The 21268-nt window shown below is 39.3% G+C and overlaps 1 protein-coding gene across 1 annotated transcript in view; it reads right to left on the reverse strand.

Annotated features, from left to right (window-relative positions):
• Positions 1-507: 507 nt before the first annotated feature.
• The window catches only part of LOC132890922 (coiled-coil domain-containing protein 73-like), a 56305-nt gene continuing 35544 nt past the window's right edge, over positions 508-21268 (reverse strand). The window contains exons 9-18 of the mRNA XM_060928280.1: positions 19694-19773; positions 17829-17957; positions 17667-17726; positions 17294-17398; positions 11491-11601; positions 11125-11265; positions 6123-6288; positions 4647-5933; positions 4444-4556; positions 508-1631 (exon numbers count right to left, since the gene is read on the reverse strand). Of these exons, the coding sequence (XP_060784263.1) occupies positions 1335-1631; positions 4444-4556; positions 4647-5933; positions 6123-6288; positions 11125-11265; positions 11491-11601; positions 17294-17398; positions 17667-17726; positions 17829-17957; positions 19694-19773 (2489 nt within the window). The 3' untranslated portion in view covers positions 508-1334. The remainder of the gene's footprint in view (positions 1632-4443; positions 4557-4646; positions 5934-6122; positions 6289-11124; positions 11266-11490; positions 11602-17293; positions 17399-17666; positions 17727-17828; positions 17958-19693; positions 19774-21268) is intronic.

Genomic DNA, 21268 nt, shown 5'->3' on the forward strand with positions numbered 1-21268 from the left:
CTAATCAGCATCTCTGCGAACCCGGCCTGTACGGCCCTCTTCTCTCTCGTTCGCAGTGAGTGTTATTCTAGTGTTAAATGAACGCTCAGGGTCCAGTGGAGCCCATAGGGGCCAGGCTAATTTGCTGTGGCAGTCAGGACATAGTGATGGAATGTGAATGTCAGCAAGCTCTTTATTTACACTCTATATAAAACCGACTAGTAATTAACACCGGGGTCCCTCCCGCGCTCAAGTGTAATTGACTGTTTCAAAGGACCGCCACTTCATATTCCAGATTGTGTATTAAAATTACGCTTTCCATATTGCCTACTCCCTTTAAGGATAAGGGTCAGCACTGCTGGCACAGACCCTCAAAACACATCAGATTTCTTTATGAGGGCATTAACATTTTGACATATTAATAATGAGTAAGTGTATTAAGCCAGACATGAGAGGGACCTTGTGCCATCCTCAGGAGGTGCACATTTTCTTTCTGCAGTGTGGTTTTATTTCTTCTAAGGAGAATGATTTTTGTTTAGCCCTTTAAACTGCTTTAATTTTAAAAATGAACTGTGATTTATCTCACAATAAAACAGTATGAAATGCATGCATCAGATTCACTTCTGGAGAATATACAGGAAAAACAACGCACATGCACTACATTCCAAATTAAACCCAAACAAAATCGAATGCAAAAATATATAAACATATATTACAATGACGCTAGAGTTTACTTTTGCACATTTTCAGGTGGACCGAAAAGCTCATTAACATCTGCTGATTGTTCTACAACATAAACTCTCGACTTGACCAGCAACACATTTTATCATCTGTATCGCCCTAACATGTGTCCGTATGTTCTAAACAACCTCCTTATTGAGAACATAAACTTAATGAGAGAAACGTTTGCGTTTGCTAATTTGGGTTAATGTGCATTAATTGATTCCTGTTACTTGAACGTTTTAATTAACGCAAGTTTGTGTTTGGCTAATTAAATGTCCTCGGAGGAAAAGACAGGCCATCCAGGGAGTAATTAGCGTTAATTGGCTTTAAAACTGTAATTAACATGTTTTATGTGAAGCGGCTTACCTTACCTTGTTTAACAGTAGGGTAAAGCGTGGAGCAAGGATTAATTAAAATGCATTTGAGTTAGACGTCTTTCTGGACCCATGTTTCATGTTTAAAGAAGAAACAGAATTGGAAAAATGAAACAAACAGGTTGACATAGTTATGATAAACAGTATCGAGCAATATGCATTTCTGTTAAATGTGACACAAAGGAAAAAACCCAGCCTTGTTATACTAAAGCTCCGTAACAACTCGGGTGGAAATTTAATACAGATAAAGCATTTAATCTAATCGTTCTGAAGCTCAAACTCATCTACCCTACGTCTTTTTTGCGGTCTGAGACCTTCAGAAGCGAGGAACTGTTCAATCTTGGCGATTTGGGCCTTGATGTCAGACTTCTGATGGTCCTCTTTCTCAAAAGGCGTGGGCGTTCTTTCCTCACACACGGTCCGAGACACTTTTCCCAAGCAGTGCCGTCTGGGAGGGGGAGTAACAGTGCAGTTCTGTCTCAGCCCATTACCCACAGAGCACACCGCTGGGCTGCCTGACTGAGCTGAACCAAACGAGATGGGAATTCTGCTATCCTGTATACACAAACAAAAACAGATATGAAAGTGTAATACACTGACTTCGTATAAGCCTCGTCTGAGAATTAACGTAGATACGACATGCTTCTGTATTCTGTATTTTACGCATTCTCTATTCTTATCTGTTTAGAGTTATATAATCATTTAAAAAAAACATCCACATAGATATGAGATATCGCCCATACTGACGAAACAGAATTTCCTACTCTCACAAAATGACTGTTGACATCAGCGATCGCTGATAAACCTGGCGAACGCGCACCCTTCGTAATACCACGAATAAAAAGCATTTATGTCACCCTCTCAAGACAGTATAGCACCTGGCTCTAATAAAGTATAAGACAATAAGTACTTGAGGTAGTGAGAGGTAGCCAGGCTGCTTGTAATTCAGCAGCAAATTTATAGTGCAAACACAAATATAATATACGCTTGAATGACCTTCTAAGGTAAGACGATTGTAAAACCTGCACTAAAAGTTCAGGCCAAGTCCGAAACTTAAAAAGCGGCTTAAGAAAGTCATATATTTCAATCATGTATATCCAAATATCTTTCCTGCTCTTTTCCTTTCTCTTAAATACAAGACCTTGGGTCTAAAAAAAAAAAAAAAAGTACATGGCGCAATCCTAAAAGAAGCTGTCTTAACTTCAGAGAACAAGATACAGATGAATTTTCTAAAATGTTAGTTACAGACAGATTAGATTTCCTGAGCTCTCTGGTTCGCTCCACATAGCCGCTCAGCTTCCTTTCAGACTCGCCACTGATTTATAATCTGTGACTTTATTCTTATTGTTTCCAATCAACCTTTCATTGCAAAAAATGCAACCATTTTACTAAATACTTTTAGGGAATGAGGGTCATTTTAAAAGCACTGACTGCAAAGTCATTTGAATTTTTTTTTTTTTTATTGTGCATGACATTTCCCTATGCGGCGGCACGGTGGTGTAGTGGTTAGCGCTGTCGCCTCACAGCAAGAAGGTCCGGGTTCGAGCCCCGTGGCCGGCAAGGGCCTTTCTGTGTGGAGTTTGCATGTTGTCCGCGTGGGTTTCCTCCGGGTGCTCCGGTTTCCCCCACAGTCCAAAGACATGCAGGTTAGGTTAACTGGTGACTCTAAATTGACCGTAGGTGTGAAGGTGAGTGTGAATGGTTGTCTGTGTCTGTGTGTCAGCCCTGTGATGACCTGGCGACTTGTCCAGGGTGTACCCCGCCTTTCGCCCGTAGTCAGCTGGGTTAGGCTCCAGCTTGCCCGCGACCCTGTAGAACAGGATAAAGCGGCTAGAGATAATGAGATGAGATGAGATTTCCCTATGTCCCGCAAGGACGTTATCATGCGGACGAGATGTGATCATTTTGATGTCCTGAGGGTCTCTTTCCTCCGTTTTGGGACCAAATATCCTACCTCTTGGAGCCAAACAGTATGAGTGTGGCCCTATGGAAACAGCCGAATGCGAGGAGCTTGAGCTAATTAGCATAACTGTGGAACTGCGTCACACCGAGATGGCGACGCGCGGAAAACATTGTGACTCTGCATCGACCTCGGAGAGTTTTGAGTCGCAGGGAAGTAACTTGTAGTTGACGTTCGCGGAAACAAAAAACCAATATATCTTTTCTCTGTTACTGCTTTTGTGTTATCGTTTCTTTTTCTGTAAGATTAAAACATTAGGTGTGTAACTCCATACTCGCTACCATTTAGCCAAGCCCATGCGTTCTAAGGCTAAGATAGCTAAGCGCTAGCTAGAATGATTTAATTATATATCCAGAAAAATGGCACTTCATCTACCTTTGCTCTATCTTGCAGCTGCACTCACTAGGCAGGCTTTCCTTTTCTTTTCCGCTGGCGGGCGCGCGGAGTCCGCCATGTTTGACTTGTTTTGGTTAAAAATAGGTCAAACGTGCCCCAAGGTGGTCACGTGTTATTGATATTGTTGCTCACTTATTTCCGCAATCTCCGGAGTCGTAAAATCTACAGAACGCGTTTTATCTCGGCAAAACATTCACCCAGAGCTTTTTTATTTTATTTTATTTCTTTTTCTATTTTCATTTTATTTATTTATTTATTTATTTATTTATTTTTGTGTGTGTTTGTGTAGTTTGATGTTTGTTTGAGTGCTTTGTCCGCCGGTTGTGGTGTAGCTCCGGACCCAGTTTTGGGCGTCGGTTCCTTCCAGGCCTTGGTTCGCTGTGGGTGATGCCTGCGCTCCCAGCTGTGGACTGCAGTGAGCTCGTTGCTCATTTAACATCGTGGTTGTCCAGCGCTCTACGCTTTAACGCTTGGCGTGATGCTCCGAGCGATGTTGCTCGGTGGTGTCGCGGCGGCTGTGCAGGCGGTTTGGGACACACCAGCGCTCTGCGTAGCGGAGCTTCTCAGCTCGCTTTGTGGATCCATGGCGTGGTGTTCGAGCGATGTGGCTGACGGCGTCACGGCGGCGGTGCTGGAGATGTGGGACTTGTTTTCATGCGCCTTTTGGTGGAACTGTGGCTGCTACACCACGGGAATTACATCTTGACCCCTACTTGGTGGACTTTTTATTTTATTTAATTATTATTTTTATTTTCTTTTTTCCTTGTCTATAATTGTAAAGCGTCCTTGGGTTTTTTGAAAGGCGCTATATAAATCTAACTTATTATTATTATTATTATTACTACATACGATACACGGTGTGTGTGGCAGCGAAACGTCTCAAAACTCCTACAGAAATAGTCACAGAATTTTTGCCCAGAATTCAACTTTACAGTCAGAACCTTCAAATACTCCTTGTGTGCCATGAACGTCACAATGTCCTTCTCTTCTCTGAATGTTTGAGAAATTTACCTTTTCAGTAGATATTTCAGAAAATGTCTCTTTTATCGCGTTCCATTCACCATAGAGATTGGTTTGTCGGTTGGGATGGATAGCTGAAACATTCGCCTTGTCAAGAGGTCCACCTGAGTGACGAGAAGTACATTACTATTCGCACATCCTCAGATTAATGCTGTTCGACTGACTCTATTTTTAATGAAACAACAACAACCTACCTCGGTTTCTTAGTGCGGACTTTGGAAAAACAGGGGTACCCAATGATCTGAGAAGGTCCTGGAAGCCAGAGGGTAGCACAGATTTCTGCTCAGAAATGAACACTCTTGAGGGTTTTTGGTTTTGGGGCATTGCTGCAGTTTGTGAGCCATCCGATGTTTTTTTCAAAGGCACGTCCAACTCAAGAGATGATCCATAACTTTTGCTTTCATCATTGCCACCTTTTTCTATGCGGGTAATTTGCGTTTCTGTATTATTTGGATGGTCGCTTAGTTTTGCATTAGTAAACGCAGAATCTTCCTGGGGGTTTGAGATCTGGGGATCTGGAGATGCTTCCGCATTTTGCTCATTGCTCTGTGCAGATAAAGCAGAAGTACAGATATCGTCTGGTTTATTTCCATCTTGAGCTTCTGCTGAATTAGCTGTGATAAACACAGTGCTTTGAGAGGATGAGTCAGCAGGATGGGAAATGGCATTCAACTCTGTTTCTGGGATGCATTTTGCCTTAGTGTCCTCGATGTGCTTCTTTATATCGTCCATGGTGTCCCGTCCATCGGGACTTCCTTGTATTTCACTGAAGTGTGTGTCAGAAATTGATGCAGCACAAGAGTCTGACTCCTGAGGAATGATTAGTTGCTGTGGACTTGAACGGGCTACGCTTAATTGTGTGTGTTTTGTCGGACTCTTGTAATGTGCATGTGTTGCTTCTGTATCTTCTTCCACAAAAGTGACTGGTTCCTCTCCAGAAGGTTGACTATCACTGTTTGGTGAGGCACTCGGAGCCTTATTTATCTCAGGTGCTGCAGTTTGACGCTCGACTCCTTTCAAGTCGGTGTCCTGAGATGTCTCGGATGTGTGTTTATCTGGTGTCTGGCTCTCTCGTGTTTCATAGACACACAGACTCTTCTCTGCTGGTGTAACCCTGGGTTCAGACATCACCAGGTCACTGGCCACACCATAAACAGACCTGGTTTGGGGTTCTGATAGCTCAGCAAGACAGCTTTCTGTATAACTTTGCACTGCGTTTGAAGGGTGACCATTATCAAGCATGTCGAGCACTGGTGCGCTTTCACCGACACTAGCTTCTTGTTTGACAGCTGGATCTATCTGCAAATTTGTCACATCAGTTCCACTGACTCTCTCACTTGTCTCTGACTGATCTGGAGCCAAAACATCAAGGCCTTCTGAAGGTAGAAGCGCCAGAGCTGTTCGATCCATCTGCGAACGAACATTAACCTCATCGTTTTCTCCGCCTATTGCCGCTTCTTGACACTCAGCAGTCCTTTCATCTACATGAGGAAATTAAATTCATGCATCATTACGGATTGAAAAATAAGAAGTACAGGTAAGCTTTCTTGATAAAGATATTCTGTCAACCCAGGAACCCAACTCCCCCTACATCACATCATTCTGTGCAAAAATATTAGTTTTAACGGCGCCCGGCTTGGCTGGAGAACAGAAGCCTGCATTCCTCTCACCTGGAATGTCTTCATCTTCTTTGCAATGTCTCATTTGCTCACGGTTATTTTGAGGACTGGCTTGACAGCCTTCTCTCGCTAAAGATATATCCTTTTCCAGATCCATATCACGGTTTAGGCTGGTAGGAGAAGTTGTTTGGATGTCAAAGCCATCCTTTAAGCCATTCTGAAATAAAATTGCCAGTCCATATGATACCGGGTGCAGACAAAATAAAGCCGTACTCCCCAATTACATAAGGAATAATCAACAACAGGAAGCAGAGTCACTGTTAATTAATTTCAACCAGTAGCATCCTCTGAAGTGTTTTATTTCTCTTACCCCACAGCAACTTGCCAACGATTACCATTTTCGATTTATCAGTTCACAACACATTTTTTATTTTTTAACATTTAATGTTGTCGAACTTGAGACATGCTAGTTCTTGTTATGTTATAGCAGCTATAAAAAGTCATTCCCTCACCAAAAAAAAACCCCACCACATTGCCATGTTAGCAGGACAGCAAGACGCGTCCTGAAGACCTCTGGCCTATCTGGAAAACTTACAAAGCACTACTGAGATTTGTGAAATAAACATCTTCTTACAGACACCATCACCGAATCAACAACTCCACATTTTTTCTTTGTTAAACAGCCCAGAATTTTTTTTTAATCTGTTTATTATTAGGCTTAGATAACGAGAAGCTTCTGCCATACAAGTCCCTGTGAATCAGATGTTACTATAGAAACAAGGGCACTAATACAGTACAAACCTGTAATTTTGACTTACACCACTGTCAGAGCTGCTGTTTTCGAACATGAATCAACACCTTCTGACGAATCAACATACTCAACAGTTATTTTAATTCTAACAGCTTTTGTGTTCAGCATAAATAAATGTGAGTCACTGTTTTAATATCAGCACCTGACAGGCATGTAACGATATATCGTGTGATGATAAATCACGATACTAACTTACGACGATTTAAAGGAATCGTGATGATTATCAGGCTGTGTAATTGCTTAGTTTCTCCTAGCTGTAACTGCATTGCTCAGACAGCAGAGGGCAGAACAGCAGAAAACAGAAAGAATGCTCATGACTTCACCTTAGGCTGGAAGTAACACAGTACAAAATGGTTTAACAAGAAATCTGAGCTCTCTTTTTACAGATTGCTGAAAGGTAAACAAAAGAGAAGAAAAATTACGGTAGTAGAAAGGTTCATAAAGGTTTATTAAGGAAAGGACATATGTATTATTTACCAGCTTAAGGTCAGTCCGTATCGTAAAATACCGTGACCTCGGCCTTACATACTGACCTTGGCCCAGAGGCCTCGGTCAGTATTTTCAAGACCTCGGTCACGGTATTTTACGATACGGACTGACCTTAAAGGAACAGTCCACCGTACTTCCATAATGAAATATGCTCTTATCTGAATTGAGACGAGCTGCTCCGTACCTCTCTGAGCTTTGCGCGACCTCCCAGTCAGTCAGACGCAGTCAGACGCGCTGTCACTCCTGTTAGCAATGTAGCTAGGCTCAGTATGGCCAATGGTATTTTTTGGGGCTGTATTTAGATGCGACCAAACTCTTCCGCGTTTTTCCTGTTTACATAGGTTTATATGAGCAGTGATATGAAACAAGTTCAGTTACACAAATTGAAACGTAGCGATTTTCTATGCTATGGAAAGTCCGCACTATAATGACAGGCGTACTAACACCTTCTGCGCGCTTCGGCAGTGCATTGATATCTGAGCTCCGTATCAATGCACTAAATAAAAACTCTCAAAAACAGTTTAAGCAAACCCTTGAAAAACACTTGGAAAAAAAAAATGAGTGTATGTGGTACAGACTCCAAACTTGTGGTCATTATCTCCAAACTTCTTAATATCTAGAACCTGTTTATTAATTAATACGCATTTTGAAAATTTATTTATTTCAAGGTCTCCCCCACTGCTTTCTGTCGCTCTGACTACGTCACAGTCACTGTTGCGCTGATTGGTCAGAGCGTTGGCCTATACGCACAGAGACAGTTTGAAAGACAGCGGTTTGTTCCTCCTACCCACTTCGGAAATGTCTACGGATCGAGGCCAGACTAAATATTCACATTTATTATTTCACATTTATTGCCAGGCTATATATATATATATATATATATATATATATATATATATATATATATATATATATATATTTTTTTTTTTTTTTCCCCTTTACCAAATTCGAACAGAAAACAAGAGCGCCCGAAAGGGAAAACCGAGCCGAGGCGATCCGCCATTTTGAATCCTCATTCATGGCTGTAATGCAAATGGCTTCCTCCTCGGTATACAAGTGCACTTCCATGGCAGGAAAAGAAATAATAAACTACATTTTGCTGCCTATGTAGTCCCCTATTTATACAAAATTGAGTCATTCAGGATTCAGCCATGTTTTTGCTTGGTGTTAGCAACAGTTACAGGTTTTTAGCTTTCTCCTGAAATGTTTTCTTTTATTTCGTCTTCATCAGGGTAGTAAAACTCGCTTTCGCTGTGAGCACTGTCGTTATCGCTATCCATGCTGTAAAATTAATGCTATTATACTGAGAAATGCGAAAATAAATGTTGACAAAAAATTGCTACTATGTTTGTTGTTGTGAACGAGCGAGTCGCCAAAGGTCTGTAACCGGGGTCCGTATCGTAGGATTCCGGACTGCTTGTGAGCCAATCAGAGCGCACGATTTGATGGAAACCGGACTGCGAAAAAAATAATATGTACTTATTTGAATGAGTGAGAGGGCCGAACAGGAAAATGTTCGGCTTGAGCCAGATATTTTAACGTCCGGCCCGATCTAACTCAGTCAATAAGCATTTTATCAAATAACCTTTTTTAACTAACATGCGCACTGGAAAACAATGAACAACAGTGTGCGAAAAACGAACCAATACATTTTTATTTGATTGGCAGCAAACCATTTATATGCTGAATCACCTTTGCACAAGTTTGAATTCTATAAAATACAACTGACTTTACTGTTCTCTCGAAATGAAAATGATTTTAAGATAACATCATTAGTAAAAGTCAGTTTAAACTCAGGTAAGCTCATGGAGACGACATCAATACAAGCCTATTAAGTTTACACAAAAGAACTTTGATTTGAAAACAAAATAGAGTCGAGTCAGCTCAATCTTCTTCATCTAAGGATGACGTGATAAAATCTCATCTCATCTCATTATCTCTAGCCGCTTTATCCTGTTCTACAGGGTCGCAGGCAAGCTGGAGCCTATCCCAGCTGACTACGGGCGAAAGGTGGGGTACACCCTGGACAAGTCGCCAGGTCATCACAGGGCTGACACATAGACACAGACAACCATTCACACTCACACTTACGGTCAATTTAGAGTCACCAGTTAACCTAACCTGCATGTCTTTGGACTGTGGGGGAAACCGGAGCACCCGGAGGAAACCCACGCGGACACGGGGAGAACATGCAAACTCCGCACAGAAAGGCCCTCGCCGGCCACGGGGCTTGAACCCGGACCTTCTTGCTGTGAGGCGACAGCGCTAACCACTACACCACCATAACAAAATCTCAGGGTTTTTTTTTTTCCAGAATAATGGATGTGTCCTTGTTTGAGCAAGTGAATTTCTTCACTCAAAAGTACATTTCTTTTCATTTTCTTCGACAATTTCAGCTTGTTCAATTAGGTCTGTGTCTGATAAATCATCTGGATAATAAAATTCGCTTTTGCTGTGCTCATTTGTTTCGCTCATTTTTCAAAGTAACAATTCAGAGCAAAATGAAAATGGTGGAAGCGAGGGAAACAGATCCGGGGCTGCACAGGGATTTTTCTGGACCGGAATCAAAAATCCAGATCTGCCCAGTCATGTGACTTTCCAAATGGTTTTATTAAAGCTAGACTGCCTTTCAGATTTTTCAAGTGTAGGTCATAAAAATAATTTTCCCCGACACCCAATTATTTTTGTTTAGTGGACCAAAATCTACTGAATTCGAATCGCAGACTTCCAATTTTATTAGGTCTTTAAATAGAACAATTAATGAATTCAGGCCATGTGGCCCTAAATTCTCCATTATTTTTCCATGACCCAATTCAAGATACTGCATCATGCATGACGTGGTGGGCTTTTCCCGTTCGCGCAAGGCATTGTGGGATACAAATTTGAAACAAGAGAGAAAAATGGAGGATGTGAGTGTGCGAATGAAACGTGAAAGACTGACTACAGTAACGGAAAGAAAGCGAGAAGAAAAGACGTTATGTTCTATACGAAGGAAAGGAAACGCAGGACCAAACTAATAAATATCGGCGCTCAGCGAGCACCTCGGTGTGATCAGCTGTTCGTTTAGCGACAGAATGATGGAACTGTCAGTGCATGCTCAAAGGTAAACCTGCGCATGCGCACACACACAGACTTCCTGTCTGCTTGACTGCGCGAAGTGAGCAATTTCATGCACATTATTTGCTTTAATCCCCTCAAATTAAACAACTTCCCAGCCACAGAACAGAACGGCCTGATATTTTGTGAGATATTACAGAAATAAACATATATCACAATGACCACATTTCAGAGGGAACCAAATTTCACCGATTTTATGATATCGAAAGGCCATCTAGCTTTAAGACCGCGCACGGGGGTCTGTACAGGTCATATGATAATATTTTGCGTTAGCTTCTATCACTTTTAATTAAAGCAAGACTTTAGTTTATAGGCTATTATATTTTACTCCAGCCTTTACAAAATGTGGGTAAATAATTATTGTTGGTTATTTAAAAAATGAAATGACTTTTTTTTGTTCTTTTATTATTTAGTTTACAAAAGGAATATTTAAATTGATAAAGAATAGGAAAATAAATGTTTCATTTTTAGGTAACAAAATTTTCTCCATTTATTTATTTATGTATTTAAATATCATGGGAATCGTGACCACAATATCGTGAATCGAATCAAATCGTGAATCATTACATGCCTAGCACTTGAGGCTTCATAAATTCCCAAAAGACCAGCAATGTGTTAGATAAATAACATTCCTACCTTTAAGCTATGAATACGTCTTGCTTGCTGCGTCATACAAGAAGACAGCTGTTGGTGTTTCTCATGGAGATGACTGTATGCCTTTTTAACAGCTTTCAGCTCTTCTTGATCTGCCTGCATCTTTGCATACAGACTCTGTATCTATGACAACACCACAAACACAGAACCTACATTTCCTGTGGTATTTATTATGCAAAAATGATCCTTCTTTTTAAACAATCAATCATATTTGATTCAGAATCCATCCTTTTCAGGTCATACACATACTCATCCAGCTGTAAGTACTCATGCCTCTTTTTTTTACTTTATCTTCATGAGATCTGATCATCTTTTTGGTCGAACAATAAAGCATTTTACAGAACTAACCTCTTTTTCCAAAGTGATTTTGGAATGTTTGTAGTCATCGATCAAGTGCACAAGTCTGTCCTCTTTTTCTTTACTCCTCTCTCGGACCATTTCATGTTCTCGTTTAAGGACCTGCGATGAAATTAATCACCCGGAAAATTTTTAATGCAATACTAAATTTTTATGCGTTTATTCAACCTGGACCGAGGGTTCTAAACAGACAGGGATGCTCATACAAATCAGCAGGGTTCTGTCACGTTAATAATGGTTTTAATCAATGAATAAATATGTGAATTAAACAGATGCATGGAAAACAGCCTATAAAACAGCAGGGTCCGTAAATGGACAATAAACATGCTTACCATTATTGAGTTGCAAGTCATAGTTCCTAAATGTGATTTGCGGTACTCTCAGTCGCGTTTATGAGACGTCATTTATTTCTGATTTTATGTTCACTTCAATAAAATAACAGCAATCTTGATGTGAAGAAATGTACAGAATATTTCTGAGTGAAGATCTGCGGGTTTCAGTCTGTGGTATTTAGTTATTCTACTTCTTGAAAAATGTTTATTTGCTATATGAGTGTCCTTTTATCATAATACACAACTCTTTTTTTTGTTCACAAAGAGTCGGCACCAGAATTATTGGCACCCCTGGTAAAGACGTGTCAGAAAGATTATGGAAAACGTCTGTGGTTTATCTGGGTTAACCTCACACTGAAAATACAAGACAAAATACTTTTAACTGAAGTAAAAAAAAAAAAAGTATCAAAAAACATTTTTCACAATTATGTCAGAATTATTGGCACCCCGGGTTCAGTATTTTATACTCTTCTGTTTGGGAACTTAACAGCACTGATTCTTCTTCTGTAACGCTTTAGAGAAGTTCGGAGAATACATCTAAACCACTCCTCAATGCACAATATCTCCAGATCCTTCTGAGTACTTGGTACTCTCTCCGCTCAGGGGACAGAAATGGTGTTTTTGGGTGGATTTGGATACTGTCTTTGTGATAATTCATAACTTTTCTTTTTTACCCTTTTTTTTTAAACCAAAGGTGCCAATAATTCTAGAGCGGACCATTTCCATTAATATACAGGGATGAGAATGAGAAATTGTATTTTCAGCTGAAAATTTAATCGGGGGTCTGGGGGCCATTGGCCCCCAGCCAGGTCCAGGGCGGAGCCTGGTCGGGGGTCCAGGGGGCCAAAGGCCCCCGGAAGCTAATGAGTTTTATACATTTTAGACCACTAGAAATGGTCTCAGATTGCTCAGTTGAATAATATTTTCAGTCCAAAGAAGCTTGAGTTTTGGACACTAATAAACAAAAATAGTCTCAATAATGCTCAGCTAAAAAGAATTTTTAACTTCATGCTAGAATGAAAGGAATGATGAATATAAATTAAACACATAAAGACAGAATATTTGACATAATCCTGTAAATGTTTCAGTTACTTTATTAAAGAATGCAGTTACCCCTTTTGCAGTGAACTTGTCTCAACAGAAACACAATTTCCCTGTTGAACAGTTCTCTCAGCTCCCAAAGTCACAATCACATATAACTAGCAACACTACTCTAAGTTTTCAACATATTTACAAAGTATTTGTTCTTTTTCTAGGAATGCTTCATTGCAGAGATGTTTTTTTCCTTTTAGCAGCTAATCTGAATAAGCGATTCGTTTTCTTTTGTGATAATTTTCACCATTTTGAAGCTCTTATTCGCTGTTACATCCTCAATCTCCGGCCTTGTGGAGCGCCATGTTGAATGAGTAAGAAAGCGAAATGCGAAGAACCAATCAGAACGAAGCTTACATGTGACATTTTGGCCTTTCCTATCTATGCTCGTTTACCATTGGTCAAATCGCGATATTTCTCTCTCAACGGCCAATCAAATACAGTGTACGTTCTGAACTGCCGATGTAAACAGAGCCTTGTTCCCGATGGTTGACCGGGTCAACACATACCTAACCCCCCCTAAATATTTTCTCCTCGGATTTAGACGATTCACAAAAATGACCCCTGGGTTGATAAAATCCGCAGAATTCCGCAGATCCGCGGAAAATTCCCATCCCTGAATATAAACAATTAGTAAATACTAAGGATGTCCATTCCTTTAAAAAGATATTTACTAATTAATACAAATTAATTCGTAACATTATACTGTCAGAGACTGAGTATATATTAGCATTCTGGAATGCTATAACTTTTATAACACGAGCCATGTTGTTTATTTGTTATATTTTGTACGCAGGTTAAAAATAATAACAACCTGAAGACAAAATAATGACAAATTTATTATTTATTCACACAATTTTTCTGCTATGAAAGAACCAGGGTAATGTCGCTCAAAGGTTTTGGAAAGGTGTGTTTTGATAGATTTCATCTGTTAGATGGCTAATGAAAAATTTAAATGAGGTTTTTAATGAGGATATTTAAATGAGGATACATGCTACTGAAATATATCTATAAGTGTGTGTGTGCTATTGAAATATATGGGTCCGTCTCAGAAACTGGTCTCTAATTTGGGACATTATGGTCAAAAAAGAAATTTTCTAATTTTACTTTTTTTTTTTTGCATTTACTTAACACTCAATGGTTTTTTTTTTGTCATGTTTAATAAGAATAAAGATAGTATCTTGCTTTATCTGGCCTCCACTGTGGAAAATTTTAACTATGTTCTGAAGTTCACTTGCGTAACATGGAAACATGTATGCATTTAAAAACCCTCTTTAATAACCAAGGAATATCTTTTTCTGTACATATATTTGTTTCTTTAAATGCAATTATTGGACAGAAAAACAAAAACATATTTGTTATCATTATTTTTAAATTTTACTCCTTAGTTTCGAATGTTCATCAGTTATCATACATTTCATTAAACTTTACTTTGCTGTGCCTGCAGGATGTCATGTAGATACACCCCTTATTTTGTACTAAATTATCAATTAGCATAATAGTTATAAACAGACAAAAGTTTGAAACTGTCACACAATATCCCATTGATTTATTCAATTATTTGCTTTTTTCATCACTAACGTAACATGGAAACAAATTTTTTTCTTTACTAGTTTCTTTTTACAGTCAAGATCTCATTACTTATATCCCATCTTAACAAATTGCAGATTTACACACTGCATTAAAATGTAATCATTCTCACAACTTAAAGTTAAATTATATTTTTATTACAATTCAAATGTTTTTGTAAAATTGATTTCCATATAAAATAACTACATCATGAAGAATTAAAGCCCCACCTTCCCAGATGAGTGAAAATATTGAATAACTTTCCTCTTTTTGATTGCTTGGGTTAAAAATGCCAAGTTATGATGACAATTGATTATTCACTTAAATATGAATAATATGATACGTTTTGGGTATTTGATATGGCGAAATAGGACTGTTTGCAAAACAGCACCCAGAGAACATGCAAACTCTGCACAGAAAGGCCCTCACCGGCCACGGGGCTCGAACGCGGACCGTCTTACTGTGAGGCAACAGCACTAACCACTACACCACTGTGCCGCCCGCACAAACGTAAGATAAAATAGTTAATTCCACAGCTGCTCACAATTAAGATCAATTCTTCTCAGCTGTGTGATTATTATCATTTCTGTGAGGAACTGAAACAGTTAGCGACGTATTTAAAAAAAATTATTCTCATTCACTCTTTATGGTTACAAGTTCACTCTTGTAGATTAGGGATAAAATAATGTTTATTGTTAAAAGCGCTATACAAATAAACTTGACTTGACTCGTAATAAGGAAGCACGATCTCAGACAGCTGACCACTTCGTTACGAATGTGAGATAAAATCATTAATTCCGTCATTTCTCACAAATCACATCAACTTTTCTCAGCTCCGTCCGTTATTATTATTGCTTCTGAAAGGAAATGAGACGGTCGGCCACCTTATTGTAATAAAATAATTCTTGTTCCCATTTTATGGTTTAAAAGCTCACTATCGTAATAAACGATTACATGTGGCCGTTTCCGTATTACGAAAGTGTGAAAATTTTTAAAGTCTCTAATTCCTCATAAATAATATAAATTCTTCACAGCTAGGCCCGATGGTCATCAAATATTAATGTCAAATAAAGTTATTCAATATGAAATGCCTAGAACTAAGCTGATAATGTGGCCCATTATGACCAAATGTTCAAATCCATCATCGTGGCAAAATGACCGGCCGTAGATTCTATCAAAAGTTCGATCTAAATTGACCATGGTTGCAAAATATTGGCCAAAAATACGCAAACACTACGAAATATGAAAGTAAGATGAAAAATAAACATTCTATTGCCTTATACTGCAAGACTAAAACAAAATAAAACTGTCAAAACTCACCTTTTCAGTGATAACGTCCAAACAGATCACCCGCGTAACAGAAAGACCACGAATGGAAGCACGATCAACTTCTAACTGTTGGAGTGGAAAATTCCATTCTACACATGCAAACTGTTAACGTGTGTCCTTCCCCGCACACAAATAACACGCTACGGTAAAAAATAGACCACAACTCATTTTATAGCTCAGAAATTCATACAAGACCAGCTACCATCGTTACATATTCTATACCTAACTTTCAGCTTTCATTTTAAAAAAAAATCACAGATTTATAATTAAATTTTTATATGGCGTCGTGATTTTAAGTTACTACTTTTGGTGATGTAGTGACCTTGACCCTGAGGCTTTCCGTTTAGATCAAAACACACGATCGTATTGGTTTTGGGTATGCGGAAAATGGAGTTACAACGGTGATCGAATATTTTGCATGATGTTTTATTACGGTTATGATTATTCTGTGAGCGCACCAATCCTTAGGTGTATAAAGTTACAACTTAAAATACAATTAGTGATAACTGTAGACTTTTCAGTGGACTACAACCTTTTTAAGGGAATGCGATGTAGTCAACCATTTATCATGTCCCAGATCAAGCTGCCATTTTTCCACAAATTTGCAGAATTTTTGCCAAATTCTGAATAGAGTATTCACATCAAAGATTTAGTTTTATCTGTATTATTTCTTTCATTATTTTATTTCAAATTAAAACCAACATCACCATTCAAAACTGTATAGTTTATTGACTGTGAGTATATTTTGTGGGGTACCCCCATAGAACCCTAGTCTGGTTAACACCAGACCATATCACAAGTGAAATATGGTCTGGAACCCGCCTATTGAATTTCTCGTAGGGGAGGTGTGGTTTACGATTGTCAATGGCCGTTTATTGGACGTTGCGAATGTCTATCATTTGGCATATACGTAGCCCATGGCCAATCATGGCAGTTGTACCCGGTGACGTAGTTAGAGCGACGAAGAAGACGAAGAGGCGAAGAAAGACTGAAACGCCAAACGCTGTTCTTTTTTTAAAACAAACTTTCGCTCTAAACTATTCAGAAGTGTCTAAAGCTTGATCGAAAGTTTGGTTCGTATCGCTCGCCGCCATGTTAAATGTGATCCGTAAACAGTCCCAAATAAACTACAAGCTTCCGTTTGTCGAGTAGTATGCGTCACCGTCTTTCCATCCCTCCCCACTCTCTGATTGGCTCCCTAACTCAGGCGAGCCTTTAGACCATAGTTTCCATGCTGTCTTTTCAGATCGGAACGATTGTGCAAAGCAGCATGGGATTTCCCAGGCTAACAGAACCCAGTTTCTGAGACAGACCCACATATATATATGTGTGTGTGTGTGTGTGTGTGTGTGTGTGAATAAGGAAACTGGGATAGTATTCAAACAGTTCTGTAAATAAAACCTAGTAAACCAACCCACACACACACACACAGAGGGTGGATGATGCAAACTGATGTTATATGACAGACTAACCTGGTAGTCCTCTGTGTGAGTGAGAAGCTGCTGTTCAATTCGACTCACAGCCTGCGTCTGAGTCTGCAGCAGCCACTGGGCATGCTGGAGGGAACTCAGAAGCTCCTGATACACACACACACACACACACACACACACACACACACACACACACACACACATACATACAAACACGCACACACACACCACTGAGTGAGATGTATTACCGGCTTAAGGCTAGGATTACTGTGAAATGTTACCACTGCACTTTTTTTAGCAGCACAAAATACTGAAACCAATAAAAATTTCTATAAAAATCTTTTTTTTTTTGCATACCTTTGAAATGTTGCACCTGTAGCCACAGTAGTCAACAATTCAGCGCTCATACACGTACCTGCTTCTCTGCTCTTTCTCCAGCAATTTCATTTCTGAGCTTCTTATTCAGTTCAGTCTCCTACAGACAGAGTGATCCAACTCGGCAGTGAGTCACACTTCTTTTATTCTCCTTCCTTGGTTTATTTATTTATTTATTTTTTTAGAAAATATAAAAATGTACCACAGTCAGCCTTTGTTTAAACTCCTGCAGTTGTTGCTCTTTCAGCAGGAAATAAGAACTTTCTTCTCCAGGTCTGCAGATGGACACAACTTTGCTTTTTACCAGCTCACTGTGAAGCTTCTCCACGTCCTAAAATAAAAGAGTTTACACTTCAATCAACTATTAAAATATCAGAGTCAAAGGTTCAGGTTAGTTTTGGTTGTTTAGGTCACCTTTCATGAATGGTGTCCACACTCACGGACAGCCAATTCGTAGGTCTTTTTTATGTTTTTTTGGTAGCTAGAAGATGTAAGTAAACTTAAAATCATTTGACAGCATTACTGTAGCTCCCTGTGTGTCATTCTCAACCTTTAGGAACATTCTATATTTAAAAAAAAATTAAGTGAAAAATGTTTTTGTGCCAGACTGATCACCTTAGGAAATTTTTTTTTTTTTGGGTGTGTGTTACTTTTTGGGAGATTTTTTTCCCTCCTTGCTTAAAGTTATATATTTTAAGAACTGAATGTTAAAACATATTGGCCAAGGGATGATGATGATGATGATTATTATTATTATTATTTCATGAATACATTCTATACATTCTGGTTTAAGCCTTTTTCATTTAGACAATCCATTTATTTTTTTTTTAAATATAAATAATATTCAGACAAAATCTGCATATGCGTAAATAAATTAATAGATAGATACTAGTGCTGTCAAGCGATTAAAATATTTAATCGCGATTAATGTCGCGACTGTCATAGTTAACTCGCGATTAATCGCAATTTAATCACACATTTTTGTCACATGAAAAACCATTGTAATTCTCTTATCAGCATAAAAAAGTGAATGGGCTTGCTTTGTACCAATGTTTTTTTTTTTTTTATTGCAGAGCATAACACGTCTTGTCACAGCCACTGCAAAGTCGGGCTGGAGCCGCTGATGGGAAAACAAAACCTAAGCCGAGCACCGTGGCTCTTCGTCCCGAGGTGCGGGGCTAGCGCGCCCTGCCCGCGCTGGTTCTTTGGGGGGAGGGCAGAGGACTCTGGCTGTGCGGGGCGTGGCATTACAGTCTAGCTGCTATCGTTTTTCTAAGCAAAGTCTCTGTTCCAAGTTCCTGGCAGTTTCAAAAGCTTATGAAAAACCTACATCATGTCACAGAGCGTTAATCTCGCGATAAAAAAATTATCGCCGTTAAAATTGAGTCAAGTTAACGCGATAATAACGCGACATTTTTGACAGCACTAATAGATACACCACCATTCAAAAGTTTGGGGTCACTTTGAAATTTCCTTATTTTTGAAAGAAAAGCCCTGTTCTTTTCAATGAAGATCACTTTAAACTAATCAGAAATCCACTCTATACATTGCTAATGTGGTAAATGACTATTCTAGCTGCAAATGTGTGGTTTTTGGTGCAATATCTCCATCGGTGTATAGAGGCCCATTTCCAGCAACTCTCACTCCAGTGTTCTAATGGTACAATGTGTTTGCTCATTGCCTCAGAAGGCTAATGGATGATTAGAAAACCCTTGTACAATCACGTTAGCACAGCTGAAAACAGTTTAGCTCTTTAGAGAAGCTATAAAACTGACCCTCCTTTGAGCAGATTGAGTTTCTGGAGCATCACATTTGTGGGGTCGATTAAATGCTCAAAATGGCCAGAAAAATGTCTCGACTATATTTTCTATTCATTTTACAACTTATGGTGGTAAATAAAAGTGTGACTTTTCATGGAAAACACAAAATTGTCTGGGTGACCCCAAACTTTTGAACAGTAGGTAGGTAGGTAGGTAGGTAGGTAGATAGATAGATAGATAGATAGATAGATAGATAGATAGATAGATAGATAGATAGATAGATAGATATAAAAATTAAAAGCATTACCTTTTTCAGGGTCGCAATTGTAGATTCTTGTTTCTTGTTGATGGATACAAGTTTCTTGTTAATCCCCATTGCCTCCTCGACTTACACAAAATACAAACAGAGGTCAAATTAAACTGCAGATAAAACTTCACAGGCATTCAGAAGCATTTTTCAACTGCGCTAATGAGAAGCCTGTTGATACAGACCATACAGTCTGTACAGGAGAAATCTCCCATAAACTAATGGTTGCCTTAAAAACCATGACTGCTTTACATAAATACTGATACTGTTGTTTGGAAGGAGCAGATAATAATGTTTATTATACCATCCACTCAACATAAACTCTATTTAAACATGACTTGACCAAATACCAGGCAGGAACGATTACCTTTACTATGCAGACTCTCACTATCGCCAGTGCAGACATTCGTGAAATAATAAATCTAATCTAGGAAATAGTGTCTTGAATAAAATAACCATCAAGTAGACAGGAATTTCAGCCTGGAGTCATCTTCACAAGCTGGCTGAGATCTCGTTTCAAAATGCAGGCCAATTAACCCAGCTTTAATCTGGGATCCAACATATAAACAGCTTGTCTTAATAAAGTCACCCAAATACTCAGTTTGAAGAGTAGACATATTTTGCATTGAAGAATGAATTATTTGGCCATGAATATTTTCGTTTGACAGAAAAAGGTTTAGAATACACTATGTGAATGCACAAATATGAAATTCTCCAAAACTTACACACACCTACCCTGTTCCCCTAAAAAAAAAAAAACATGGGTGCAAGTATAAAATTTTCAAAAACCTGAAAAGTCTGACAAGGTCAGACGTGCATGGTGCAGCCATGCAAGGGGGGTTACAAAGGGGGGTGAGCCCCCCCTTAGGGCTCGAAAAAAAATTTAAATTACAAGTTAAAATGGGGTGGCACGATGGTGTAGTGGTTAGCGCTGTCGCCTCACAGCAAGAAGGTCCGGGTTCGAGCCCCGTGGCCGGCGAGGGCCTTTCTGTGCGGAGTTTGCATGTTCTCCCCGTGTCCGCGTGGGTTTCCTCCGGGTGCTCCAGTTTCCCCCACAGTCCAAAGACATGCAGGTTAGGTTAACTGGTGACTCTAAATTGAGCGTAGGTGTGAATGTGAGTGTGAATGGTTGTCTGTGTCTATGTGTCAGCCCTGTGATGACCTGGCGACTTGTCCAGGGTGTACCCCGCCTTTCGCCCGTAGTCAGCTGGGATAGGCTCCAGCTTGCCTGCGACCCTGTAGAAGGATAAAGCGGCTAGAGATAATGAGATGAGATGAGATGTTTAATACATTTCATCAATTCATCTGAACTAACAATATTTCAAGTACAAGGCTTGATATTTCAAAACATCTAGCAACTACTAATTTAAATGTTGGAACAACCATTTTTAATATGCTTTTGCTGTGATACCTTTTTTACAATATATACACTGGAATAGCTGTGCTGATTTGGTCGAACAACGTGCTACGTGCGTGAAACATGATATCACACATGTATAACACCGTGAAACAACGGCCTAGTCAGGACCGCTCGTCGGTGAGCAGTGTATAAATTGAATGAGGTTTGTGGCGAAG

This window comes from Neoarius graeffei, chromosome 8 (assembly GCF_027579695.1).
Source record: "Neoarius graeffei isolate fNeoGra1 chromosome 8, fNeoGra1.pri, whole genome shotgun sequence".
Lineage (NCBI taxonomy): Eukaryota > Metazoa > Chordata > Actinopteri > Siluriformes > Ariidae > Neoarius > Neoarius graeffei.